The sequence below is a fragment of the Ursus arctos genome, unplaced genomic scaffold, assembly GCF_023065955.2.
Source record: "Ursus arctos isolate Adak ecotype North America unplaced genomic scaffold, UrsArc2.0 scaffold_9, whole genome shotgun sequence".
NCBI classification, from domain to species: domain Eukaryota; kingdom Metazoa; phylum Chordata; class Mammalia; order Carnivora; family Ursidae; genus Ursus; species Ursus arctos.
Window position 1 is genome coordinate 43,298,923 of NW_026623111.1, and position 27,580 is coordinate 43,326,502.

Below are 27,580 nucleotides of genomic sequence, written 5' to 3' on the forward strand. Positions count from 1 at the left end.
GCCGCTCTCGAGGCTCAACAGACTGTTGGGGGCATCAAGGAAAATCCAACTAGAGACTGGTGTGTGAAACTAGCAGTGTGCTAGGAATACAGTATGCAGAAGAGGTGGAGGGGAGATTTCCAACAAGAAGGCAGACCACAGGGACCAGGAATCCAGGAGCATTTCTTTATTCCTTCAACAAATAATTACTGAAAAGGGAATATTTTAGGAGAGATTCAAAGAGGCAGGCTAGCATTTAATACGTGATGGGTACTGAACTGGGGGTACTGATATGTGTAAGCGGTGTCCCCAATTTGAAAGACTGCAAAAACCGAGCTGAGATCCCCCAACCATTCACTTCACAAACTCTTGCTGAACGATGACCGTGTTATAGGCACTGCAGATAAAGAACAATTTCTCTTCTGGAGCTTAAGTTCAAGTAAGGAAAGATAATAAATAAGGTAAATAAAATGCATAGCATGCTAGTTAGTGATAAATGCTAATAAGAAAAACAGCAGGGAAGGACAACAGGATTGGATGCAAAGGGGAGGAGGTTATGATTCTAGAAGCTTGGTAAATGAGAAGATGACATCTGAATCAGGAGGGGCAGGAATGAGCAGCATGGATAGAGGGTAGTGGACCGTCTTTCCAAAGAAGAACAGCAAGCGGAACAAGGAACCACAACTGGGCTTCAAGGAGGGAAGGGAAGAGGAACAAGGGGAGAGTAGTTCAGAATATGTTCTGGGCTCTGGGAGAGGGCAGGAAGGAACCCAGCTCATTCTGGAGTCCCTTGTTCACCTCCCTTCCTTCACTCAGCATTTAGGGAACATTTCTGTGCCTCAAGCTGCAAATACTGTAGTGGGTAAGACATTGCATTCTGGTTGTCAGGACCAAAACACAAGGTTAGGGTCCAACTGGAAGTCAAGATAGATTATCCTGCCTTGAATAGAGCTGGACCAGGCCTTAGATCCCTGCCTTAAGACAACACCAATCAATAAGGCTCAGGGCTACTGGTGGGTCTCCACAGAGGGCAAAAGAGAACCATAGAGAAGAAACTAGGGACACCAGTACATTGAACTTAAAATATATATAATTATACTAGGAAAAACTACACATGACTTGAAATTTCAAACAGAATAAAAAGCACTCTAGGCTTCTAAGCTGCTGAGAATTTTAGACATCACAGTCTAACCTCTTCAATTTACAGGGAAAACTCAAGAGAAGGGATTTGTTTAAGTGAGAGAAGGAAGTTCTCTAGCTTACCTGGCCTGTGTTCACTCACTCTTTTCCTTCTTTTCTTTCTTTCTTTTTTCTTTTTTTTAAATTTTGTCAGAGAGAGAGAACACAAGCAGGGAGAGCTGCAGGCAGAGGGAGAAGCAGGCTCCCAGCCGAGCAAGGAACCAGATGCTGGACTCATCCCAGGACCCCAGGACACTGGGATCACGACCTACCTTCCTCCCCTCCTTTCCCCTCCCCTCCCCTCCCTCCTTTCCCCCCTCCTACCTTCCTCTCTTTTTTTTTTTCTTTGTAAACTTGATGAAACAAGGACTCAAAAAATTGGCTTCAGACTCAAAGTTGTTCCTTTCCACGGAAATCTTTAGTAAAAGGCAAAACATTTATATGATCTGAAGAGAAACCAGAGTATCCAGGGTACTTTCTATCACAACTATTTTACTCTCACTAAAAGTTTCAGAATAAGGTTATAGAGAAAGCAAAGCGGTATTTTTTAAGTTGTCTTTTAAGTTCACTTGAACTAAATGCGAAACAGAAATTGGGCCAACTCACAGAGCACAAACTTCAGAGACAGAGTTTAGTCCCTGCAGGATCAATTACGTGGGGGAGGAGATTCCTGGAAGGGTGAACAGTGACAGGTACTACTGAAAATGCAGAGAGCGTGGGAGAAACACCCAAAACATTAGTCCTTGACACACCAATGTCTTTCCTTTGGCTGGTAACAGCAAGAGTGGAAACGAAATTTTTTAACATCAGGATGGAGATGTTGTACCCCAATTTTCATTCACAAACCTTGAGTTATGTAACATGTAAAGCAGATAATTGAACTTCAGCATAACATTCATGTGGGTTCAGCCAAACTAAGCTTTTTCTAGAGGAAAAAAAAAAATGAAACATGGTTAGGAATTAAAAGCACATGAAAGCACAGAAACATTATGCCAAACTTTTGAAGTAAGTCTCCAGAGAAAGTGTTATTAAGAACATATGATAATTAAAATTTAAAAATTTATGAATTAAATATATAGGAAAGAGTCCATATTCTCAAAATAAGAAAACCAGAACTCATTCATGTGTCAAAGTCTTTATCTTGCAGAAGATCTTAAATTTTGGATGCAGCAAATTATACGGTCTCTTGAAAAACAGTTAAGAATTCAAGTTCATAGCACCAGCTTCCCCCCCCAAGGAAATTTTCTATTGATTTGTAACTTGGCCTTGAATTTGACCTGTGGCCTTCATGTCATAATAATTTGGGTCACTCTGAATATGCCATCTCTTGAACAAGGGCTTCTGCTAATTTTCAATGAATGCAGCTGCCAATTTGCCAATCTTCTTTTTGCATCACAATATGTGGGAATAAATTCACAATTAATAAAACATTTCCAGCAAGCAGTCGGACCGAGGAAATGAAGGACATTTATCTAGTAAGTTTAAAAAGAGATGTTTCATTTTTGCCTTTTGGGAGATTAAAAAAGGGAAAGAAAACAGTTTATGCCTTTGAGGGCTTTGACAGAGGCCAGAATTGTTGCTTGGGCTACAGCATCTAAAAAAGCCATGCAACTCAAATCAGATTTTAGTTAAAAAGAAAAAAAAAAAAGAAATAAAAAAAGAGAAATGTAGACGAGTTTGTAGCAGACTAAATCAGTTCTTTCTTTTCTTTCTTTTTTTCTTTCCTTTCTTTCTATCCTTCCTTCCTCCCTCCCTCCCTCCCTTCCTTCTTTCCCTCCCTCTCATCCTCTCCTCTCTCTCTCTTTCTCCCCCCTCTCCTTCCTTTTCTTCATTTCTTTCTTTCTGGTTCAATGAAAATGAATACCGCTCAAGTCTGATTCACAGGGGAGTGCTTACATTTGATATTAAGTAACCAGAGCCTTGGTGATGAAGCCCTTAGGGCCTTTATTCCATCTTGCATCTGAAGGTGCATTAATTAATGATATACTGTCCTAATATAGGGAGATGAGGGTCCTACTTGGGGTGTAGACTAGGAAAGTGAGGAGTGTGGAAGCTGTATCATAAAAGAAACAAGTGAAGGAACTTGAAAAAGGAGGAACTGGGGGAGCTGGAGGAGGAGTTAGGCAAGTCTCAGTTGATGGGTTTTGAGCTTGCTGTTTTCACTGTGTAGAATGTTCCTTCCCCTACTTTCCACCTGCTGAAATTCTCCTAATTCTGTAAGGGCAGATTGGATAATCATCTACTGTGAGAAGTATCTAAATTCTCTTAGCTAGGGATCATCTCCCTACTCTGAACCCCCATAGCACTTGCTGCTACCTCTATTTTAATCCTAGTGATAGTCCGATTTATCTAGATCAGGTTGGTCAGGGCCTTGAATGCTACACTGAGGGGTTTAAGGAAGCCATTAAATTTTTGAGGGTGGGCATGATTTAGGGTTCAAAGGCAGACCTAAGAAGGCATTTCTGGTGTAAATGAGACGACATTCTCTCGCTCTTTCTCTTTTAAAAGCATATTACTATGCTCCCGGTGTTATGCATGGCGACTCCACTTTATAAACGGGGAAGCCAGGTTACTCTCCCACACGTGGTGACCGCCTGCTTTACCCTCCTGTAATCCGACGATAATTGCTCCACTGAAATCGTGTTTTGAAGGCTCAGGGATGACCTGCTACCTGCCACGTCTATGGACTTGTCCCGTCCCTCGGTTGTTTTGAGTCCACGATCTTCCCGAGACATTTTCTTCTCACAACTCACGAACTGACTGCTTTTTCCTCGCTTATTAAAATTTGGGATGCATTTTTCCGCGTGATCTTAACGAAGCTTAATTAGTTAAGCTATGGGTGGAGATTTCGAGAGATTCTAAAGGGTATTTTCGAGCGCTTTAAACTTGAAAGGCGGGTGACAATAGTTCTAAAAAGAACGGTCAAAGCCTGCAGATTTTTCTTTTAACAGCTCTATTCTCATCCTTGCACGCCAGGGCTAGGGGGCAACTTTTCTGTTGTTTGTTTATGAAAGAAATCAAGAAAGGGACCGGGGATCGCCTCTTTTTTGACCCAAGGGCAAGAGTGAGGGGCCGGGCGGATTAGGTGCGGCTCCCCCTAGGCGCGCCCACAGCCCAGCCAGGGCCCAGAGCAACCCCCTTCGCCAAGGGGCGGGGCGCTCCGGGCGGCCACGCGCGCCGGCGACGGGGTGGGCGTGTCCCGCGGGCGCGCGCGGGCGGTGGAGGGGGCGTGTCCCGCGGGCGGCGGCGGCGGCGGCGGCGCGGGCTGGGTGCGCGACGCAGCCTCCTGTGCTGGAATGTGCGGCTCCCGCGAGCTCGCGGCGCAGCAGCAGAGCAAGCGCCGCCGAGGTCCCGGGCCACAGACCCCGGCGGCGGCGGCGGCGGCGGCCGGGACCGCAGGGCGAGAGCCGGCGGCCTGAGCACTCTCTGCAGTCTCACTCCTGGGCCTTCGCGGGCCTCGACGTCCCCAGCGCCCAACTTTTCCATCCACCCCCACCCCTCCCCCCCGAAACTCCAGCAACAAAGAAAAGTAGTCGGAGAAGGAGCGGCGACGCCGGGTCTCCCGCCCCTCCTCGCCTAGGAAGGCCGGTAAGCGCGGCGCAGTGTTGGGGGCTCGGTCGGGGTGGGGGAGGGCCTGCCGGGCGGCGGCGGCGGCGGCGGCGGCAGTGGCAGGGGGAGGGCGCGGAAGGACTCCGAGCGAGGCGCTGTCCAGGGCTGATTTGAAGATACTGTGGCTCCGGCGGCGGCCGCAGCGCGGGGCGGGGGCGGGCGGCCGAGCGGGATCGGGTTACACCGGCGCGGCCCGGGGGCTGGGCAGGGGGCGTCCTTGGGGAGCGGCGTGGAGCCAGGACCCCCTCCCCAATCGAGGCCGGGCCGCCGCCTGCGCGCGGGCCCGGGCGCCCTTCCAGTCGGGTCCTGAGGAGCGGAGTTGCTTGGGGCCCTGGTCCTGAAACTTCCTCCCTGTCCTCCTGATCCCAGGTCCCGCCGCAGCCCCTCGTCGGCCCGCGGCCCTCCAGTCCCCCTCCCTCTCCGGCCTCTCCCTTTCGCCGGAAGGCGCCGTTGAGTGCGGCCGGGCGGGTTGAGTCAGCCCCGCGGCCCGGGCGGTTCCGCCAATGGGGCTGGACAGCGATTTCTGCTCTCGGGCCGCCCAGCCGCCGCGGCCCTTCGCGGCCGGCCACCTCCTCGCCCGAGCTGGCGGGGCCGGGGCGCTCGTCCCGCGGGGCGCCGTGGGGGAGTGAGTTCGCAAACTTCCGGGGCGCGGAGGAGGCGACCGGCGCGCGTGGGGGCCCCCTCCGGCGCTAGGGGCCCGACGCCTCCGGAGGGCGCCCGCGGAGCCTCCCGAGCCCTCTGCGGAGGGTGAGCCCAGGGGCGGTGAGAGGAGCCGGGACGCCGGCAACGCGGTAACTTTCCTTCCTCATGCCAGACTCGGACCGGCGGGCCGGGGAGGGGGCAGCCCCGAATGGGGAAGACTTGGTCTGGCCCAACGGCGCCCCGAGTTTGCCCATTTTGCTTTTCTTAGTGTTGGGGAACTCAGGAAAAGCTTCAGGACGAGTGTTGGGGCAACTCCCGCGAGTTGGTGTGTAAATGTGTGCAGTGAGCGGGCCCAGCCGAGAGGAAGCGAGAGCGCCCGAGTTTGCAAAGAGCTGCTTTGTGTTTGGTATTTTGAGAAAATGGCCGAATGCCTATTTCAGTCAGGAATGCCGCCGCCGAGGCAGGCGCTGGTGGCAGCCGCACATAGGAATTCGTGCAACACGTTGGGTTTTCGGGCTGTGCTTAGACGGCCTTCCTGACAAACGTGAAAATTCCTTTAGGGACGGTAGTTAGGGTGTGGGAGGGTATTTGAAAAGTCGATGTTTGGGTAAATTGCCGAGTAGCCTGGGCTGTTAAGCCCAGGGACAGCTTTGGCCCTCAGTTTGTTTTCTGTGATGGCATTTGATTCCAACTTTTGGTACATAATAACTGAGTCGATTTGTGTTTATGCACCTGGGTGAAACGGACTGTTTTTTGTGTTTGGGGTTTGATTTGATCTTTTGAGTGCTTGCCACTTATTTTGCTTTTTCTAATTTGCAAGACAGCGCTCTGAGAATAGCACCTTTTAGATTGAAAAGTAACGTGGTTAAGGCGACTTTAAAAGCCCAACATGTTTTCAAGAAGGTGATCTTGTAATGGCTTCCACTAAGCAAGTAGGCCAAGTCTAGCACAATGCAGGAAAGTTGCTGTTGGTCGGGTTGAGTTGTACGATTATTAGCGGGTTTGAAAGTTTCTTTTTTTTCATTTGTGAAGTTTTGAATTCACGGAGCTTCCTTTTTTTTTTTTTTTTTTACAGGAGAAAAGGTCCGCATTTTTTTTTTTTTTTAAGCAGGTCGAGTCATTAAAAAAAATAGACTGAGTGGTACTTTTTCACAGTTCTTTATTCTTCTAGAGTTAGTTGATTTCATATGAAATACAATTCAGTTGACCAATTACTACAGGCTTCTACTTCCCAGACATGCTTGTACTTAACAAATGCACGGTATGGTTTTTGGAGTTCTCCCTTTTCTGACCAGTGAACTGTTGAGGGGAATTGAGAGGCCAGCAACTTACTATTCATGTATTGAATTGAAAAATAATTTTAATTAACATTAAAAACGAAGTTACTTTTTTTTTTCCCCCACCAGAAAAAAGTGCTTGAGGGAAGACATGCCAGTGGTAGGCCTAGTTGGTGGATGAGTTAATGTCAAACGATAGAATTTTTTGTGGGGATAATAGAAATTTTTTTGGTGACTGAAATAAAGAAAATTTGGTAGTACAAACATATTTAAAAGCTTTAATTTTAGCAATTAACAGAGCTCATTGAATTTAAAGATTATATTTGAAATTTTTTTTTACATTATAAAGAATTACAGCAATGTTTTGAATGTTGTGTTTAAACTGGTACTCTTGTGTGTTTTTTTTTGTCTTATTTTGAAATCAGAATACAGTCATGGCCACCCAGGTAATGGGGCAGTCTTCTGGAGGAGGAGGGCTGTTCACAGGCAGTGGCAACATGGGCATGGCCTTGCCTAACGACATGTATGACTTGCATGACCTCTCCAAAGCTGAGTTGGCTGCACCTCAGCTTATCATGTTGGCAAATGTGGCCTTAACTGGGGAAGTAAATGGCAGCTGCTGTGATTACCTGGTTGGTGAAGAAAGACAAATGGCAGAATTGATGCCTGTTGCAGATAACAACTTTTCAGATAGTGATGGAGAAGGACTTGAGGAATCTCCTGAAATAAAAGGTGAACCCAGTGGACTGGAAAACATGGAACTGGAAAGTTTGGAACTCAGTGTTGTAGAACCACAGCCCGTGTTTGAGGTATCAGCTGCTCCAGAAATTTACAGCTCAAATAAAGATCTTCCTCCGGAGACACCTGGAGCAGAGGACAAATGCAAAAACTTGAAGAGCAAACCTTTTCGCTGTAAGCCATGCCAGTATGAAGCCGAATCTGAAGAACAGTTTGTGCATCACATCAGAGTTCATAGTGCCAAGAAATTTTTCGTGGAAGAAAGTGCAGAGAAGCAGGCAAAAGCCAGAGAATCTGGGTCTTCCACTGCAGAGGAGGGAGATTTCTCTAAGGGCCCCATTCGCTGTGACCGTTGTGGCTACAATACCAATCGATATGATCACTATACTGCTCACCTGAAGCATCACACCAGAGCTGGGGATAATGAGCGAGTCTACAAGTGCATCATTTGCACATATACCACAGTAAGCGAGTATCACTGGAGGAAACACTTGAGAAACCATTTTCCAAGGAAAGTATACACATGTGGAAAATGCAACTATTTTTCAGACAGAAAAAATAATTATGTTCAACATGTTCGAACTCATACAGGTAAGAGTACCTTATAGTCCATAAGTTCAACTCACTTTTGATCATTAATTCAGTAGGCAGTTAAAGTAGTACTGAAGAAAGGGGATTCTGGGATCAAGCTCTGGTTCCATTATTTGCTGTCTTTGTGACCTTGGATAAGTCATTTAACCTCTTCTGTGCTTCAGTTTCTCCCTCCATGGGGGTAATAACTATATGGGATTGGAGGATAAGTGAAGAACACTTATTTCAAAGAATGGCCAAGACAAATACTATCGGTGTTTTTGTTAAAATGCATATTCTAATACGGGATAGATCATTTAGCTAAAGTGAACTTTTTTTTTTTTTAAGAAGATGTATTTAGTTGATAGTGAATACATCTAAGATGCAGTATAGTTTCCCAAAGGAATTGAGGACTTAGACAAAAAGGAAAACTCAATGATTAACCCTTGCATAGATCCATTTCACAGAAGCCTTAAAGTTTTAAAAAAATTTGTCTTGGTATTGAGTTCAGAGTGGAACAACTTACCTTGTCTCCAAAACAGAAATGTGAAAAGTTAGTTTTTAAAGATTGGTGGGATTACCACACTTGAAATCATTTTCCTGAGAGAGCAAACACACGTGGAAAATGAAGCTATTTTTCAGACAAAAAACAATGTTGTTCAACATGTTTGAACTCATACAGGTAAGAGAACCTTTCTAGTTCGTAAGTGTACTCTATCAAAAAAAGGAACAGTGTTAAAAATATGAAAAATTTCACACATCTCAAAATACCAACATGTACCCATTACCTAGATTCATTAGTTAATGATATTTTTTCATGTTTGGCTTTTTTTTTTTTTTTTTGTAAATACCAGCTTTATTGAGATATACCACAAAATTCATCTGTTTAAAGGTAAAATAAACTGGTTTTAGTATATTCACAAAAGTTGTGTAACTATCACCACAGTCAGTTTTTAGGACATCTTCAACCCCAAAAGAAACCCTATTAGTGGTTGCTCCCCATTTCTCCTCAAAATCTCTTAATCATTCACCTTTTTTTAAGCTCTAGGCCCATTGTGGGGCTAGAACTCATGACCCTGAGATCAAGAGTTGCATGCCCCACTGACTGAGCCAGCTGGGCACCCCAGGGAAACTAATTTTTTAAGAAAATGTTTGCAACTTATTGGTAGTTTTCTCATGTTACATTTTTCTGCTAAGAATTGGTACCTTTGAGGACTGATTAGTGGTCTGAACAGAATGGATAGGGTAATCTAGTACAGTAGTCTGGATCACAAGTGAAAAGGGGTTGTGGGATGCTGTGTGTGTCAAATCCCTTTTGCAAGAGTTGTCACTTGGCAGGACTGACTCCCACAGGTAGAGTAGGTAGGGCACAGAGGGGAGAGGAATCAGTAGTGCTTTACTCAAGTGGTAGATTTAAACAATAAAACTTGCAGATGAAATTCAATTACAAGAAAGGTATCAGGGCACCTGGGTGGCTCAGTCGGTTGAGTGCCTGACTCTTGATTTCAGCTCAGGTCACAATCTCTGGTGGTAGGATCAAGCCCTGCTTGGGTGGAGTCTGTCCCTCTCCTTCTGCCCCCCCTACCCCAAGGCGTGCGCTCCGCACTAGGTCTCTCAGTAAATAAACTAAAAAAAAAAAAAAAAAAAGGAAAGATGTCTGCAGCAAGATTTCTAAGCTCCAGGAGAATGCTCCAGTATTATATATGCATACATGGATTTAAAATTTAGTCAAGTAAAGTATGAAGGTCCTTTGGAATTTGTTGTAACCTGTGATTGTCTCCATGCTTTGAAACCGTTTTAGTTTCAAAAGTCTTGAAGTTCAGACATTACAAAATTACATAACATAGGTAATCAAAGTTACTTAGAAATCCTACCCCATTATCATCACTTAATAGTTTGAATTAAATAAACTAAACTAACTTCATGTACAATATCTTAAAATAAATCCTAGCTACTACATATACTTCAGCCATAAGTACTTCATTAACAGTTTTTTGAAAACCTCGGGGCTTAATTTAGATTGGCTGTGATATGTAGAACTTTCAGGTAGTAGCATGGCATGATTTTATCTGTACACTTTGATGAATTGTTTTAATTGAAGTATAATTGATGACTTTTACAAATAATATGTACTCAAAACCACCATGCAAGTCAACATAGAGAATATGATCAGCACCCCAGTGCTTTTGTCTTAATACATTTTGATTTTTTTGGTCATCTGTATTTTGATAATTCATGTTTCCCAAAAAAGCTAAACATTTTTTCAACTGTAAATCTAAAGTTGTCAATTTAAGAATATTTCTAGAACCAAAAAGAAAATGGAGAGAACTGGAAAAGCTTTTTAGTATTTTGTGTGTATTTCCTTTTTTTTTTTTTTTGTATTTCCAATTTTTTGTTCTTTTTTTTTTTTTTAAATATTTTATTTATTTATTAGACAGAGACAGCCAGCGAGAGAGGGAACACAAGCAGGGGAAGTGGGAGAGGAAGAAGCAGGCTCATAGCGGAGGAGCCTGATGTGGGGCTCGATCCCACAACTCCGGGATCACGCCCTGAGCCGAAGGCAGACACCCAACCGCTGTGCCACCCAGGCGCCCCCGTTTGTTTTTTTTTTTAAACAAAAACTCTTGGGGTGTCTGGGTGGCTCAGTCGGTTAAACCTTTGACTCAACTCTCAATTTCGGCTCAAATCATGATCTCAGTGTCCTGGGATGGAGCCCTGCGTTATGCTTCATGCCCAGAGGGGGAGTCTGCTTCTCTCCCTTTCCCTCTAAGCCTACCCCTACCCCTACCTGCAGGTGTGCATGATCTTACTCTCTAAAATAAGTAAATAAGTTCTTAAAAAAACAAACGCAACAGTGGGGATAAAAAAAACAAGAGCTCTTGGCTGTTTAAAAAGTTTTTTGTATAGTGGTTTATTTTAATTGCAGTTTAGGTGACTAATTTTTAATGGGTATATTTTCTATGCTTAACTGTATTATCTGTAAGTATTTCTCCCCATTTTTAAGGTTGATATTTTCAAAGTAAGCTAACATTGGTTGTATGTATCACATTTCACATTTTAGTGCCCCACCCCCATTTTAGTGTTAAACTTGTGTGGTCGTAATACTTTTCTTTGAAAAGATTTTTTTTTTCTTCCTAATGTTATCTTGTGATTTTTAAAAATTTTTGGTAAGCATTTTAAAATAGTTTGGTAGTGCTATACATTGAGAAGATAATATTTTGATTATGTAAATTGAGTATCTCTGATGTTAAATGCATGGTTCTGAAAACTATGTTTATGGAAAAATAAGTTTGTTTAATGCTGAAGAATAGAGATAAGTGATAGAATCACTTCTCATTTAGGTACCCTAGTTTTCAGATTCACTTAATGGGGTTCTTCTGGGTTCTTATCGAGTGGCCAGTGTTGGGTACTTCTATGCTAATCTGTAGAACAGTCTGTTGAGGAACTAAAGTATAATAGCCCATGTTTACTGAGAGGAAACCCTGAAGTGATGTGTCCGAGGTCATACATATACAACTAAGTCAAAGTACAGTTCTCTTTTTATGGGTAATTATCATGGTGGTGGGCTGAGGATTATTTTCATTTGAGTCTTCAGTCAAAAGATTCTTAATTTTGTGGGTTTGATATTTAACCACTTCACAAATTCTGGGTGTCTGGGTGGTTCATTTGGTTAAACATCTACCTTTGGCCCAGGTCACGATCCCGGGTTCATGAGATCAAGTCCCACCTGCCGAATCAGGTTCCCTGCTGAGCAGGGAGTCAGCTTCTCCCTCTTCCTCAGCCCCTCCCCCTGCTCATGCTCCCTTGCTCGCTTGCTCTCAAATAAAATCTTAAAAAACAGTCACAAATTCAAAAAGATGACTTTTTTGCCTCTATGTGTGACTGAAAAATCACTTAAGTTTTTTAGAGTATTTATGCCTGTTTATAGAATTTCAGATAGAAACAGTGTTTTCTGTTACAAAGAATTTAAATTATCCTTAATTGATCCTTTATGTTTACCTATAATGGTATTTGATTTTCTTTCATTAACTTTTCTTTCTGTGACAGTTTAATTGAGATACATTTTACATACTGCCATACAATTCTGTGGATTGGCCCATTCTAGACAGTTCACATAAATAGAATCATACAATAATATATGGTTCTTGGTGACTGCCTGCTTCCACTTAGCGTAATGTTTTCAAAGTTCATCCATGTCCTATATACAGTACTTGTTTTCCTTCTCTTGTAGGGATATACCACATTTTGTTTATCCATTCATCAGAATATTTGGATTGTTTTCATTTTTTGGCTGTTGTGAAAATTCTGCTATGAACATTCATAACCAAGTTTTTGTGTGGACACGTTTTTATTTCTTTTGAATATATACAGTTGACCCTTGAACAACCCTGGGATTAGGGGCAGTCGGAAACCTGCACATACCTTTTGACTCCCCGAAAACTTAACCACTAATAGCCTACTGTTGACCAGAAGCCTTACCAATAACATAGTTGATTAACATATTTTATATGTTGTATGTATTATATGCTGTATTCTTAACAATAAAGTAAGCTAGAAAGAAGAAAATCTTATTAAAAGAAAATCCATGAGGGGGCGCTTGGGGGGCTCAGTCGGTTAAGCATCTGACTTGTTTTCCGCGCAGAGGTTCTGATCTCAGGGCCCAGGGCTCTGCGCTCAGCAGGGAGTCTGCTTGGCATACTCTCCCTCTGCCCCGCCCCTTGCTTGTTCTCTCTCTCAAATAAATAAATAAATAAATGCTTTTAAAAAGAGAAAAAAATCCATGAGGAAGAGAAAATAAGTGTACAGAACTGTGCTGTATTTGTTGGGGGGGGGGGGCTTATATAAATGGACCTGCACAGTTCAAACCCATGTTGTTCAAAGGGTCAGCTGTTTATACCTAGGAGTGGAATTGCTAGGCCATATGATAACTGTTTAGTCATTTGAGGAACTGCTAAACTTTTCCAAAGTGGCTGCACCATTTTACAGTTTCACATCATATGAGTGTTCTGGTTTTTCCATATCCTAACCAATACTCTTAAACATCTGTCCTTTTGATTATAGCCATCCTCATGGGTGTGAAGTCTTCATCTCATTGTGGTTTTGATTTGCATTTCCGTCTTGGGTAAAGATATTGTGAATCTTTTCATGTGCTTATCTGTCATTTATATATATTTATAGGAATACATTCAACATTTTTTAAGCTAAAATTCTTCCAGGTTGAAGTAGGAATTCTGTTGGTATGATCCATTCATAGCTAATCTATAGCTACCAAGTAAAAACATCTGTACAGCTACCAGGAACACATTTCCTACTCATTACCGTATTCTTCCCATTTTTTTACTTTGTTTTTTCCTTCCCATGTCCATTTTATTAGACACATCTGTTACTGTAACTTACTGTGTAGACAAAATAATAACTGGTATTTATTGAGGGCTTTACTGTCTGCTAGGCACAATATCAAATGTTCTGTGTGCATTATCTGAAATTTAAATTCTCACAATTCTAGGAAGTAAAGGTGCTTTTACTTTTACTGAGGAAACTTGCCCAAGGTCATAATTATTATCTTGTGGCTAAAGACTAGGTGAAAACAAATTACAAATTGTCAACCTTTTTTTTTAATTGTCAAGCTTTTTAAAAAACCTGTTTTGTGGTTGACAAACCATGTCCAAAATATATACATTTCCTGCCGTTAAGTTTTAAACTCTTTAGTACTGAAATCATTATCCTCTCCTCTTCAGTTGCTGTCAGTCCTTATGGCTTTAGGAGCATGATTGGTCTTAACACTGATCTATTTTATGAAAGTCTATCTACTACTTGAAATTTTTAGCTTAAGCATCCCCAGTCACGTGTTCTTGCTTTAAGCTAACAATTTCAAATGATAGATTTATCCTTCACAATAATCAAAAAAATAATTCTGAGTCATAGCATGAGAAAATTTGGGTAGATTTTTTCCGTAAGGGTAATTCTAAAAAAAAAAAAAAAAAAAAGAGGATGCTCCTTGGTACCTTATCAAGATAATTATTCAGTTCTTAATATTTAATGTGATAGTATGTAGCATTTCTGTGAAAATTAAAAGGGCTATGAGAATTCAGAAAGCCAGTGATCTTTTTTGTCAGCAAAGTGAAATGTAGTTATGTGAATTCTGAATTAAATCATTTACATATCTGATACATGATAAAAAATTGACCATTTTGCCAGGAATAGGAGAAAGAATCTTTATCCAAAAATGCTCAGTACTGAATATTGTGTATATTGTTAGTGAGAATTGTATTTCCCTTACTTTATCATATTTAAACCATAATCATTATATTCTTGCAGGGGAACGCCCATATAAATGTGAACTTTGTCCTTACTCAAGTTCTCAGAAGACTCATCTAACTAGACATATGCGTACTCATTCAGGTTGGTAAGAAATGGGAACCCTTCTATGATTTTTAGTAAACAGTACATCATTACAAGGAAGTTCTTCTAGACCTGGAACTGGGTCATTATTTATGATTTATTTATTTATTTTAAAAATCAATTTATGATTTGTTTTAAATATAATTTAGAAATTAGAGTTAAAAATCAGTGTTGTATTCATGTGGAGCTGTACCTAAAAATAGGTTCTTAACAAGGAATCCATAGGTGGAACTCTTGAAACTGAATATAAATGCATGCATGCACTGTTTCTGGGTGTAAGGTCCATAATTTTCATCAGATCTTCAAGTTCTATGACTAATCAAACTTGAAATGCTGTTATAGACCAGTGCTGGTTCATACTTTTTGAGAGACCCCTACCATCTCACCCTCTCCCCACTCCCAACACAATATAACACCAAGCAAGTTTCATAGTTTGTGGTTTCCAGGTTACAGGGATTCCTTCTTAACTTCTCAGGTCCTGAAATGTGGGTTTGTCCTCTTTTGAGAGCTGATAGGGCTTCTGTGGACTGATTTAAAAAAGCCAAGCTTTTAAAGAATAAGAGATAATCCAGGATCTCAGGTTATTAACCTATAATAGATAAAATGCAGGACTATAAATGCAGTGGGAGATTTGTCCACTCCGATGACTGAAATAATCGTGATCACCAACCAGAATTGGTCCCCATTATCAAGGTGGATAGATGGCAGAGTTAAAAAGTAAATAGTAAATAGGTGGTTTTGAAAGAATAATTCATTTTGGCTACAATTGACCCTTAACCCTTGGTGAACCACCACAACTGATCAGAATACTCTGCTTGCAAATTTAGAATATATACCCCCGTGGGGAAACTATGCCAAAATCTTGGTGTTAACAGAAGACTATGTAGACTCATCTCCCTTAGGTTAATAATTAATTGCTTGAAATTTGTGCAGTCTGCTTGTGTAGCCACTAGCCACATGTGGTTATTAAGCTTGTGAAATGTAGTTAGTTTGAGTTGAAATGTATGAAATACATAGCAGAATTCAAACGATATAAATAAAAACACGTAAAATACCTATTTTGGGGTGTCTGGCTCACTCGGAGGAGCATGTGATTCTTGATCTCAGGGTCACGAGTTTGAGCCCCATGTTGGGTGTAGAGCTGACTTAAATAAAACTTAATAAAATTTTTTAAAATAGTGATTACATGTTGACAGGACATTAGTTATATTGGGTTTAAGAAGTAGTTAAAATTTAATTGTACCTGCATTTTACTGTTTGTAAATGTGACTACCAGAAAATTTAGAATTACATATATTGCTTGCATTTTATTTCTATTGGATATTGCTGTTTTCAGTCAGTGATTAACATTTGATTTATAGTACAGATTCTGATTTGAGCAGCTATGAAGGGGTCACATGATATGTTTGCTAGCTTTTCTTCACCCTGAATGCTTATCATGTCAATATACTTCGAATGTTCTTTCTAAATCTCCTAAGCTATTGAGTTGAGTCACTTAACCAGAAACCTGAGTTTATTGCTTAGGGGTGCTTCCTGGTTTCATTGTCAGAGGGTCATTTGGATGCTCTCTCAGGCTTTGTTGAGGGTAGGCATCATGTTCTATTGATAGTTGTGCTCTGGCCCTTAAATAAAACATTCACAAGTTTTATGTGAGTTAACTAATTTTAGTCCTTAAAACTATCCTATAATGTATAAGTTCTGTTGCTATCCCCATTTTAGCAATGGGGAAACTAAACTAAGGCTTTGAAGAAATGTGGCTGCTTTTCCTGTACAATGTCCCCGTTTCTGGATTTGTCTTACGTGCTTTCTCATGGTGTCATTTGGTTTTTCCTCTGTCCCTGTGCATTGTATTACTTGTAACTGGAAATTAAATCTGAATGCTTGAATTCTTTTTTTTTTTTAAGATTTTATTTATTTTATTTGACAGAGATAGAGACAGCCAGCGAGAGAGGGAACACAAGCAGGGGGAGTGGGAGAGAAAGAAGCAGGCTCATAGCAGAGGAGCCTGATGTGGGGCTCGATCCCATAACGCCGGGATCACGCCCTGAGCCGAAGGCAGACGCTTAACCGCTGTGCCACCCAGGCGGCCCTGAATGCTTGAATTCTGCTTAATGTGTCTCCTTTGAAGTCCTTATCTGGTTGACCCACTGTTAGCGTTACTGGGTTCTGGATTAGAATGATGACATACTTGTATCTTTTTCATTGAATGGATAATACTTTTGTCACTGTTTAAGTGTCTGTGGTGTTTTACACCAGTCAGTAACTTCTGCCTGAATAATTTTGTGTTTGCTAACTGTTGTCTTTTGAATCTCTTTGCTGCATTAAAAAGATGATACTCCATAGTTACTGTTACAGTACAGCAAGTATTTTAAAAGTCTCTTAATGAGTAGCTACTGTTTTCTTTTTAAAGATTTTATTTTTCTAAATAACCTCTACACTAGTAGAGATTTTTTCTGAATATTTCTAAATATTTTTTTTAAATAATCTGCTACACTAATAATCTACAATGTGGGTCTCAAACTCAGAACCCCGAGATCAAGAGTCACATGCCGTATCGACTGAAGTAGCCAAGTGCCCCAGTTTATTGTATGTATGCCAGGTACTAAGAAATTGGGTTTTTTATCTCTAATCTTAGTACTCCTTAAATACTTAATCCTAGTTTATGGATTAGGACACAGATTTAAAGAGGATAAATGCTCTATTTGTGGTTCATTGTCATTCCTTTAAATCAGAAGAGCTAGGATTTGGCCTTAAACTCTTCATCCCTCCCGTTTTCCGTTATCAGCATCGTTAAAAGAAAATTATGGCTCAGAAAATGGCTCAAGAAGCTATAGCATAACGAAATTGGAACAGCAGAGTACGGAGAGAGCAGAGACATGTCTTTTATTGGGTGCCAGTAGTTTTGAGTTGGCAAACAGGAAACAAACATGGTTAGTTTGTTTTATGTATGGGTGTGCAGTTATTTCCAGAAGATATTATGTTTTAATACTTTTAATCAAAGCTGCTGATAGCACTCCTAAGTAAAGGGAGGCTAAATTAGGTCAAATTGGATAGGTAGTCTTTTTTTGAATGGGATGCATGGAGTGAATATCTTGGGTACTTTCTCTGTGGCCTGGAGTCTGATTTTCAAGGTCCCCAGGGCCTTGTTTGTTCCTTGTTCATATGAGTGTGTTGTAGAGAAGAAAAGTATGTGCTCAGTCTCTTATTTTTGGAAGGGATTAGGCTCCGTGGAGTTGATACATTTTAGCCTAACCGACAGATTGTTTTATAATACAAAACCACAGTGGTTATTTACTTAGAGCATTTCCAACCATAAGGTAGGTTTTTTTAGGCCAAATTAGGGAGGGATGACAATGTTGATGAGGTGAAAAATTGACACACTAAACTAATCTAACCTTATCTGGTGTTATTCTCCATTTTATTGGTGTTTCTCTCTAATGGTATTAAAGTATCCTTTACCTGGCTAGTCCTAGATACACTGACATTATCCACAACTCTTCAATGGAGATGCTGCCTTTTCGTCCTGGATGAAATATTTCGTTCTAGATGAAATACATCCAGTTTATATTTGCTGTTAATTATATTTTTGTATATATCACACTGGCTAGTTCCCCATTCTGCTAGCATAAGAGGAGTTCATTTTGAAATGAGTGTAATGGATGCCTTTGTTAAAGGAGATTAACAACTTGCCAAGTTCCACCTCTGTTACTCTTTTTAAGATGAAAAAATATTTTTTCAACCATAAGTTTATTTTCCTTTCACCAAGTATTTGATTATTATGGAGGCAGTATTTTAATAGCTGGGCTTATTTGAAAGACATTATGGTTTGAGAGTCTTCATGAATTCTAGAGTAAGTTTTTTTTCCCTGTGTCTTTGCTATTTTTATTGAACATTTTAGTAAGTCATGTCAAATTCAACTTACCATGCAGTTTGGGGTTTTTTTGTCGGTAAGCGTATTTTTTACTGAAGTATGGTTGATACACAATGTTACATTAGTTTCAGGTGTATAGAATAAATTTTTAAACAGTATTCAATTGAGGTTCAATTTACACATGAAGATGCATACATGTATCTGAAGCATACAGGTCAGTGACTTCACATGGTTTCTCCTCTTTGCCCCCTAGAGGAAGACCTGAAACATTGCTGCACCCTCAGAAAAGTTCCTCCTTACCGTTTCCAGTCAGTACTCCCATAGTCAACCCCCAACTGATAGTCTGACTTCAATCAAAAAGAATATTGTAACATTTTTCTATAAGATGTTTTGGCCATTCATCCCATGCTGCTTTATCAGAACTTTGCGGGTTTTTTTGCCAAGTAGTAATCAGTTGTGTGCCCTATTACTTTTTTAAAAGTCCCCTTATTATAAAGATGAAAAACATAGATAAATATTACTAGAATTGGAAAAGAATTAAAATCATTGATACAAGGCAAAACAAATTATATTTAACTAGGTACTAATAACTTATGTAGTTTTGATGACTAGATCTAATAACACGTAAGATTTACTGGCAAGAAAATAAAATTGTGGGGGGGAATGAATGGAGCAAGTAAATGTTGCCGTCAAAATTTAAGTGACTTTTATGGACTCCCATTCTCTGACCATTTCATAGGTGGAGGCTTGCACTTTGATGGATGCTTGCTGTGTAAATACCCTCATTTGTTAGGGTTTATACAATGGCAATATTTCCATTATAATTCTTCATTAGCACAAATATTTTCTTAAAGAGATAAACTTCATTCATCAGCTACTTGTTTACTCAGAGGTAGGGTTTAAATGGAAAGGCAGGATAAACACACGAATCTTGCTTTTGTTTACTCATACTAAAAGTACCAGTTCCAGAAGTGATGATTTATAAGGAACGTATGTGGACTGCTTGGCTCTCTGTTTCATGCTAAGTGCTTTATATGGATTAAATTATTTATAGCTCATAACACTTCAAAATTGAGCTTTAGAGAGTTTTCAGTACCTTGCTCAGGATCTCACAGTGAGTTGGAGAAGAGCCCATATTTGATCCCCCAGATAGTCTCATTTTAGACAGAGTTCTTAGCCATTAGGCCACCTATTTTTCCCCATTCTGTGTGTATGTATGTTAAGCAAAAGTTTATCTCCATTGAGGTCATTCATTGGAGAGGACAAGAGAGAGTAATACAGCATGTTGTAGAAACCTCTATTTGAGAATCTAGTAGTAGTCTAACATGGAAGAGAGTTGTCCAGCTAGCTGCATAACCAATCTGATATACCTGGATAAGTTTTTGTTTCTCTGATTATTTTATCATCAGACATTTTCTAATCATGTAAAGCTAACCCTGGTTTTACTTAATGTCTGAGAAATTTACTTTATGAAAAAATTAGATTTGATATGAATTTGAGGATGTTTGAGAGATGAATTTTCATAAATGTCAATTTCCATTTTTCTACTATGCATTCCATTGGACCAGTGGGGTATGGATGCCATTTGGTAATATTTACTAGAGTGTGATCTAGATGGGTATGTATTCAGGTAGAATGTGTTAATCTTACACTTTAAATTTGGGGGTGGGGGTGGTTTTGGTTTTGTATGTACCTATGATCTGTGATCATGACTTTGTTTGATTATTTTACATACCATATCTATTTGTATATTTGTATGCCCTTTCGCATCTGTGTTGTTTCTTTACCTATTTGTTAAAAGAAGGTAGGGAAAAATGAAAAGGTTTCTGGCTTGGCTATATTTTTGCTTTAAAATAGCAATTCTGGCACCGGACGAGTTGCTGAGTGAAGCTTGACTCTACTCCTGATGGGATGGACAAAAGGGTTAAATTTAAAGAAAAGGCCTTTTGTTCCCTGAGGCCAAAACTTTTACAACTTCTACATCTAAGGTCTGAGAGTGTAGCCTGGAGTGTAAGATATTTCTTTTGAAGTCTTAAGATTTATCTTAAAAACGTATGGGAATTATATATTCTCCATTATACACTTATTTTAACTAAACATAAAACATTTAAATTATCTTTTCTCTTTGAGTGCCCTTGCCCCAAAATTCACATCCAGAGCCCAACCAACTTTGCCAGTGATTGTGTACTTCTTGATGAGAGCTTTAGTTTGACGAACTTTTTAGAAGATGATGGTTAAATGAGGTAATTATCCCTCCGTTTGGTCTGAGAATCATTGTCAAGGAGTAGTGAAAAGATCTACAAATAAATATGGTAAATGTAAAGTGCATGATACAGTCTTTTAAATGAATAGTTTGTGTGTGTGTGTGTGTGTGCGCGCGTGCGTGTGTTTTAACATATCCAGTTCCTTATATTTTAATAAAAACTTGAATTCATTTCTTAATCTGTGTTCTCTCTAACCTCTCTTGTTTACCTTCAGGTGAGAAGCCATTTAAATGTGATCAGTGCAGTTACGTGGCCTCTAATCAACATGAAGTAACTCGCCATGCAAGACAGGTTCATAATGGGCCTAAACCTCTTAACTGTCCACATTGTGACTACAAAACAGCAGATAGAAGTAACTTCAAAAAGCACGTAGAGCTACATGTTAATCCACGGCAGTTCAATTGCCCTGTATGTGACTATGCGGCTTCCAAGAAGTGTAATCTGCAGTATCACTTCAAATCTAAGCATCCTACTTGTCCTAATAAAACAATGGATGTCTCAAAAGTGAAACTAAAGAAAACCAAAAAGCGAGAGGCTGACCTGCCTGATAACAATATTACCAATGAAAAAAAAGAAACAGAACAGACAAAAATAAAGGGGGATGTGGCTGGAAAGAAGAATGAGAGGTCTGTAAAAGTGGAGAAAAAAGATAATGTTTCAAAAGAGAAAAAGGCTTGTAGTAATGCTTCAACTCAAGTGACTACCAGAACTCGCAAATCAGCAATGGAAACTAAAGAAATGGATGTGCAGACAGGAAATAATTCAGAAACAACCTGTAAAACCAAGAAAAGCAAAAGGAGGATGGAAGCTGAAGCCCATTCCTTAAAAGATCCTGTTAATGATGAAGAACCTGTGACAAAAAAGAAAAAGAAGGCAGAAAACAAATCAAAAAATGGTCAGGAAATGCCAAAAGGTGATAACAAAGTGGAGGAGACTAAAAAGCAAAATACGTGCATGAAAAAAAGTACAAAGAAGAAAAGTCTGAAAAATAAGTCAAGTAAAAAAAGCAGCAAGCCTGCTCAGAAGGGGCCTGCTCAGTTGGAGTCTTCTCCTTCCAGGAAGCCCGCTCAGATGGAGCCTTCTCCTCCCAGGGGGCCCGCTCAGATGGAGCCTTCTCCTTCTAGGCGGCCCGCTCACGTGGATCCTTCTCCTTCCAGGAAGCCCGCTCAGATGGAGCCTTCTCCTCCCAGGGGGCCTGCTCCGATGGAGCTTTCTCCTTCTAGGCGGCCCGCTCACGGGGATCCTTCTCCTTCCAGGGGGCCTGCTCAGGTGGAGCCTTCTCCTCCCAGGGGGCCCGCTCAGGTGGAGGCTTCTCCTCCCAGGGGGCCCGCTCAGATGGAGCCTTCTCCTCCCAGGGGGCCCGCTCAGATGGAGCCTTCTCCTTCTAGGGGGCCCGCTCAGATGGAGCCTTCTCCTCCCAGGGGGCCCGCTCAGATGGAGCCTTCTCCTCCCAGGGCACCCGCTCAGATGGAGCCTTCTTCCAGGCGGCCTGCTCAGATGGAGTCTTCTCCTTCTAGGCGGCCTGCTCAGGTGGAGTCTTCTCCTCCCAGGGCACCCGCTCAGATGGAGCCTTCTTCCAGGCGGCCTGCTCAGATGGAGTCTTCTCCTTCTAGGCGGCCTGCTCAGGTGGAGTCTTCTCCTCCCAGGGGGCCTGCTCAGATGGAGCCTTCTCCTCCCAGGGGGCCCGCTCAGATGGAGCCTTCTTCCAGGTGGCCTGCTCAGATGGAGTCTTCTCCTTCTAGGCGGCCTGCTCAGGTGGAGCCTTCTCCTCCCAGGGGGCCTGCTCAGATGGAGTTTTCTCCTCCCAGGGGGCCTGCTCAGTTGGAGCCTTCTCCTCCCAGGGGGCCTGCTCAGATGGAGCTGCCCACTGCCATGGAGTCTGCTCAGATGGATGTTGGTCAGATGGAGCCGCCGCCTCCAATGGAGTCTTCTCAGATAGGGTCTGCTCAGACAGAGACACCTCCTCCCGTAGGGCCTGCTCAGATGGAGGTTGTTCAGATGGAGCCGCCGCCTCCCACAGAGCCGCCTCTTCACATCGAACCAAGTCCCAAAAAGTCTCCTCGAAAAGATAATAAAAAGGAAAAGTCCAGCATACAGAGTGAAATGGCACGGAAGGAGCAAGTCCTTATTGAAGTTGGCTTAGTGCCTGTCAAAGATAGCCAGCTTCTAAAGGAAGGTGCAGATGCACAGGATCTCTCAACATCATCAACACCACCGCCAAAGGAAAACTTAAAAGAAGAGGAGTCAAAAGACCAAAAATTACTCACTGAAGGCAAAGGAAGTAATGAAGCCCCTCTTCAAAAAGTAGAAGAGGCAGAGAAGAGTGTAGCTGGTCTTGCTGCTATTATCAAGGAATCTGCCAATATTTCATCCTCTGAACAAAACTTGACTATGCAAGAGGGTGAAATTTTAGATGCTAAGTGTCAGTCTGACACGGTGCCTTGTGAAATGGAAATGGACGCTGATGAGAACAAAGCAGAGAATCCCCCTGGCAAAGACCCAGCAGTTGAAGAACCAGTTTCACCAGTGCTGCTTCCCCTACCAATAGAAAACCACGAAGCAGTGTCCAAAACTGCTATGACATCACCTCCTGTCACCATGGCAGTACATGAGTCTCAGGAAATGGATGAAGACGAAGGCATCCACAGTCATGATGGAAGTGATCTAAGTGACAACATGTCAGAGGGTAGTGATGACTCTGGGTTGAATGGGGCCCGGCCAGTTCCACAAGAAACCAGCAGGAAAAATGCAAAGGAAGCCTTGGCAGTCAAAGTGGCTGAGGGAGATTTTGTTTGTATCTTCTGTGATCGCTCTTTTAGAAAGGAAAAAGATTACAGCAAGCACCTCAATCGCCATTTGGTTAATGTATACTTCCTTGAAAAAGCAGCTAAAGGGCAAGAGTAATTAAACTTGGGATAGGGGTTCAGTTCTTAGTTTATAAGATCTATTACATTTAATATTCATTTATAGTTTTAGACAACCTCTTATTTTTTAAATTGCTTTAATTAGTGTCCAGTGTTGATTTTTAAGTGACACTCTTTTCCTTAGGACTCAGTATACCTATTGATGGATGAATTTTAGCAAATCCAAGGAAGTTAGTGTACTAAATCAGCAGACACCTAAATCTGTTAGTTTATACATTTAATTGAAATGAGAAGGCCAAGGTGGTATTGTAGCATTCTGTTGCTTTGTCTGGCTGTAACTTGTCACTTTTCTTGCCATGTCTGTCTTCTTGTTTCACTTTAGTTTTTTTTTTTTTTCTTAGTTCTTTGTTTAGTTCTATAAAAATTTGGCATACTTAAATAGCAAATTACTTGAAGAATTTGCCTGCTTTATATAAAGTTAGCACTTTAAAATTTTTTTAGAGATGAGACATTTAAATTGAAGAAAAATTCTCCCAACAGTGGACATTGTATCAGTCCAGGTATTTACTTCCTGAGTTTTGATCAATATTTCTTATTTGTGTATGTTAATCGTCATAAAAACAATGGTTTTGGTGTGGTTTTTTTTTTTTTTTGTGGTTTTTTTTGGTGCTTTAATGGCTTAAGATGTTGCACATTTTTTTTTTAACCTATGCAGTTCAATTTTTTTCTAGGAATAGTATTTGTTGAACAGTAACACTTTATACATATATATGCATGTTTATTTTGTCCTCCTCGGAGGGATGCTTTTAGTCTTGTTTGCAAAAGGGCAGTTTTCTTTTTCCTTTGCTGCAATTGTCTTTTTTGCAGAATATTAGTGTGTGCAAATTTGTGAGCAAATGAAACATGCAGGTTCAATCCATTGATTTTGAATTTCATATCTATATCTATGCCGGAATCTGTATTTCACGTAAGTTATTTATTTTAAATGGATATAGTGAATTCACAGCTCTCATTTCGACCTTTACAATAAACAAACCACTAGGCTCTATATTAAATGGATTTTTATCTCAGATACCAACCATAAATAAAAATTTTTGGATTTTGTTTTAGTACAACTACTTCCTAGATGTACAGTGTTAAGTCAAATGTTTGAGGAAAACCTTTTTACATAGATGGTTGGTGTCCATATGGCTACTCAGCTGAATAAAGAACTGTAAGTGATATTTGGAAACTGCAAACCTGGAATTAGGAGACATAATTACTCCTTCAAGTTATACAGAACATCAGTTGTGAGATTCCAAAGCCATAGCAATTATACAGCAAACCTAGGTTGAGAGAGGTAGTATGAGTGCTGGTAGACCAGCTGCTACTTACTTCCTATGAATACAATGGAAAAGGCAGGTGAAACTTAAGTACAGTCCAGATTTTTTTAAAAATCACACTTTCTCAGGGATCTCCACAAACTAGTGGGTGTCCTGGCTGTCCCTGTGACAGCCTTTTTCTACAGGTGAGGCCTCAGATGAAATTGCAGCTATCCTGGTGTTCCTGTGGGGGCACTTTGTATTAAGAAAGAGTGTACTTCTAAACTTTCTTGGTAGGTTCTTTGGCCAGTTGCCAAAGAATCTGAAAGAATCCAACGGGATTTTTCTTGCTGATAGCAGTTAATTCATTTCAAAGTATGATCCCAGTAGGGAATCTTGAACAATTCTGATCCTCCCATGTTCTATTCTGAAATAACCACTTTATGTTTCATTTATTTTCTTTTATCTGGTGATCTCTTTGAGGCAGGTTTCAGAGTTTGGCAATGCAACATGAAAGATTAGGAAAGCATTGATGAAGTGTGGGTGGAAAACTTGTTAAAAATCTGAGAGTGAAGTTTGAGTTAAAAGACATTTGAACTTGGAATTGACTGGGAGGCCAAAGATTTAAAGAAGAGAAGATTCTCTCAAGACATGAGGAGTAAGTTGTGTGTTAATGGTGTGTGTTTTGTGTGCATGAATGGGAATTTATAAATGATGTTGAATTCTAGATGAATTCACGGCTCCGACAATCATTCTCAACAGAAGATCAAGCTGCAAATATTTATGTTTTAAAACTTAAATTATAAAGCTAGTTAAATCTTTCTTACAACTAGTTTTAATGTTCATGGGTACATTTTATGTAAGTTACCTTTTACATTCTATATGAAAAGACTCATGTTAAGTACAGATTGGAGATTGGGAATCAGTTTGGGGAAGAGGTTTTGTGGATTCTTTCATGCTACAAAAGAAAAAAATTAGACTTCTGGGGAATTGAACTAATTTTCTTACCTAGTTTTTAAGACTAGAATGCTAAAAACAAAATATGAAGGAAATTAAAACCCCTTATTATTAAATTGATCTGTGAAAACATTGTTACTGGAAATTGAGTGGGACTTGAGGCCTTTCTTCCAGAAAACAAGGACTTGATTGTCAGGCCTATATTAGGTTCTGAACCTTAATGCCATGTATTTGTACTTGTTAAAAATTGTTTCAATGAAAAATATATTAGTAATATGAACTTCTGGTTTAGTTGGGAGTTCTTCCATTTGAAAAATGTGATATTTGCATGGAACTGTTTGAATCTTTGTTTTCTCAGTTTCCCCTCCACTGGATAGAATTGAAACTAGAATTTTCCCTTTTGTTAAAGGAGTAAAAAGTGAATATGTTATTTGTAAATTGATGTTTAGTAAATAGAGAAAAACTTGAAATACTAGAATACATTATAAGCCTAATTCTAGGTAGTCTTATGAAAATGTATCTCTTTTATCTCCTGAACCTATATTCACATTGGTCTTCAAGTTATCTTAAGTTATATTTTTTCCTCTTTTCAGAGCTGCTTCTTTGGGGCTTTTTTTTTTTTTTAATTGAGGTGTAATTCATGACGGGCTCCATTTCTGATAAGGCTTCTTATAACTGTGGCTGGATGTTTTGTTCTAGTCATCCAAGAAGGGCCATTTTATTTTTTAGAGTCACTTCTAAAGTCATGTGGTCTTTAACTTTGGGGACTATTTTGCATATAAGTGCTAATGCAAAATAAATTTAAACCCAAGTAGACCTCATCACATGTCACCCCGTGAATGTTGACAATGGAAGGAATACCTTGCCTGTAGTATAATATCAGTTCTGGACTGAAAAGCTGGGGCAGAAACTTAATTTTCTTTTTTGCATAAACCAGAAAAACAGCTAGTGCTAGAGGGTGCAGTTTCCTCGTTGACCTCAGCAGAATGAACTGAGCTGATAGTGTTAATTCAGATTCAGTAAATTATCTGAATCTTGGTTTGTGTAGACTTGCAATCTACATGCAATTTTAACTAAGTCAGATAGCTTTTACATTTTCACTTGTGTACATAGGCTCTCCCCACCCTTTTCAACATCCATTAGTTAATCTTTGTAAACTGGCATCGAAACGTTACAACAATGTTTTGTTGCACCAATTTTATAAACTTTACAGTGCAATACGTGTTATTTTTCTGAGACAAACCAAAGGTTAATATCTCAAGGTTCTTGCTGCCTACTTTAGCAGCATTTGATGGGAGGATCTTTTATATACATTTGTAATAGATGAAAAATAAAGCAGATTGCAAATCTTTTTTTTTTTTTTTTTAAGCTTAAACCATGTACCAAGTCTTTGGTCCAAATTGTGTAGGATAAGTTAAACTTAAATTGCATTCTATTAACCAATATGAGTGTATTTCTGTAAGCATAGTTATGTTGAAATAAAGTTTTAAAAAGCATTTTATGCCTTTGTTTATTATTGGTACATCAGGTATCAAAGAAACCAAATTTATTTTGCTAGAATTGAAAGTATATTAATGCTGAAATTACTACGTCTGATAACCCATGATAGGTAGGGAGGTCATGGCAATCTGTTGTTTGGGGTAACAGTCTAGTGGGTAGTAGTCCAAAGTGTATCTTCCTGTACTGTACTTCTCTGGGAGATGGAGGTCAGGGAGAAATATATAACCTGAAGACAATTCATAGCATGCTTTACATAGTAATTACTTCCCAACCACAGGTTCCCTTAACAGCTTTAACATAAATATCCTTTCTCAGTAGCAGGCCTGGTGTTACTACATTTTGATTCATAATTGGGAAAAGATGCATTGAAGGGAAAATAAGTTGAGTTACACTGCATGTTGACTGCCAAGGTACTGTTTTAAGCATT

General features: G+C 40.3%; 1 protein-coding gene and 1 non-coding gene across 4 annotated transcripts; one reads left to right on the forward strand and one right to left on the reverse strand.

Moving 5' to 3' along the window:
- Nucleotides 1-1,508: 1,508 nt before the first annotated feature.
- On the reverse strand, nt 1,509-1,624 carry LOC113262562 (U5 spliceosomal RNA). Its single transcript, XR_003318846.1, has one exon. It is a non-coding gene; the product is annotated as a U5 spliceosomal RNA (small nuclear RNA).
- A 2,798-nt stretch (nt 1,625-4,422) lies between these two features.
- On the forward strand, nt 4,423-27,149 carry REST (RE1 silencing transcription factor). Of its 3 annotated transcripts, none has more exons than XM_026508959.4 (4): nt 4,424-4,746; nt 7,112-8,015; nt 14,313-14,396; nt 20,746-27,149. In XM_026508959.4, the coding sequence occupies exons 2-4, from the start codon at nt 7,121-7,123 to the stop codon at nt 23,433-23,435; spliced, it is 3,669 nt and encodes a 1,222-aa protein (XP_026364744.2). In that variant the 5' UTR covers nt 4,424-4,746; nt 7,112-7,120; the 3' UTR covers nt 23,436-27,149. The 3 variants fall into 3 exon arrangements, with proteins under 3 accessions (XP_057165781.1, XP_026364744.2, XP_048068041.1); XM_048212084.2 differs by lacking the exon at nt 4,424-4,746 and adding an exon at nt 5,012-5,558; XM_057309798.1 differs by lacking the exon at nt 14,313-14,396 and having other exon boundaries at nt 4,423-4,746.
- Nucleotides 27,150-27,580: the final 431 nt, after the last annotated feature.

Bases quoted from the DNA above. Each gene is read 5' to 3' on its own strand.
- REST (XM_026508959.4), top strand. From the start codon at position 7,121: ATGGCCACCCAGGTAATGGGGCAGTCTTCTGGAGGAGGAGGGCTGTTC. The intron at 8,016-14,312 runs GTAAGAGTACCT...ATATTCTTGCAG, and splicing joins ACATGTTCGAACTCATACAG to GGGAACGCCCATATAAATGT. The intron at 14,397-20,745 runs GTTGGTAAGAAA...GTTTACCTTCAG, and splicing joins ACATATGCGTACTCATTCAG to GTGAGAAGCCATTTAAATGT.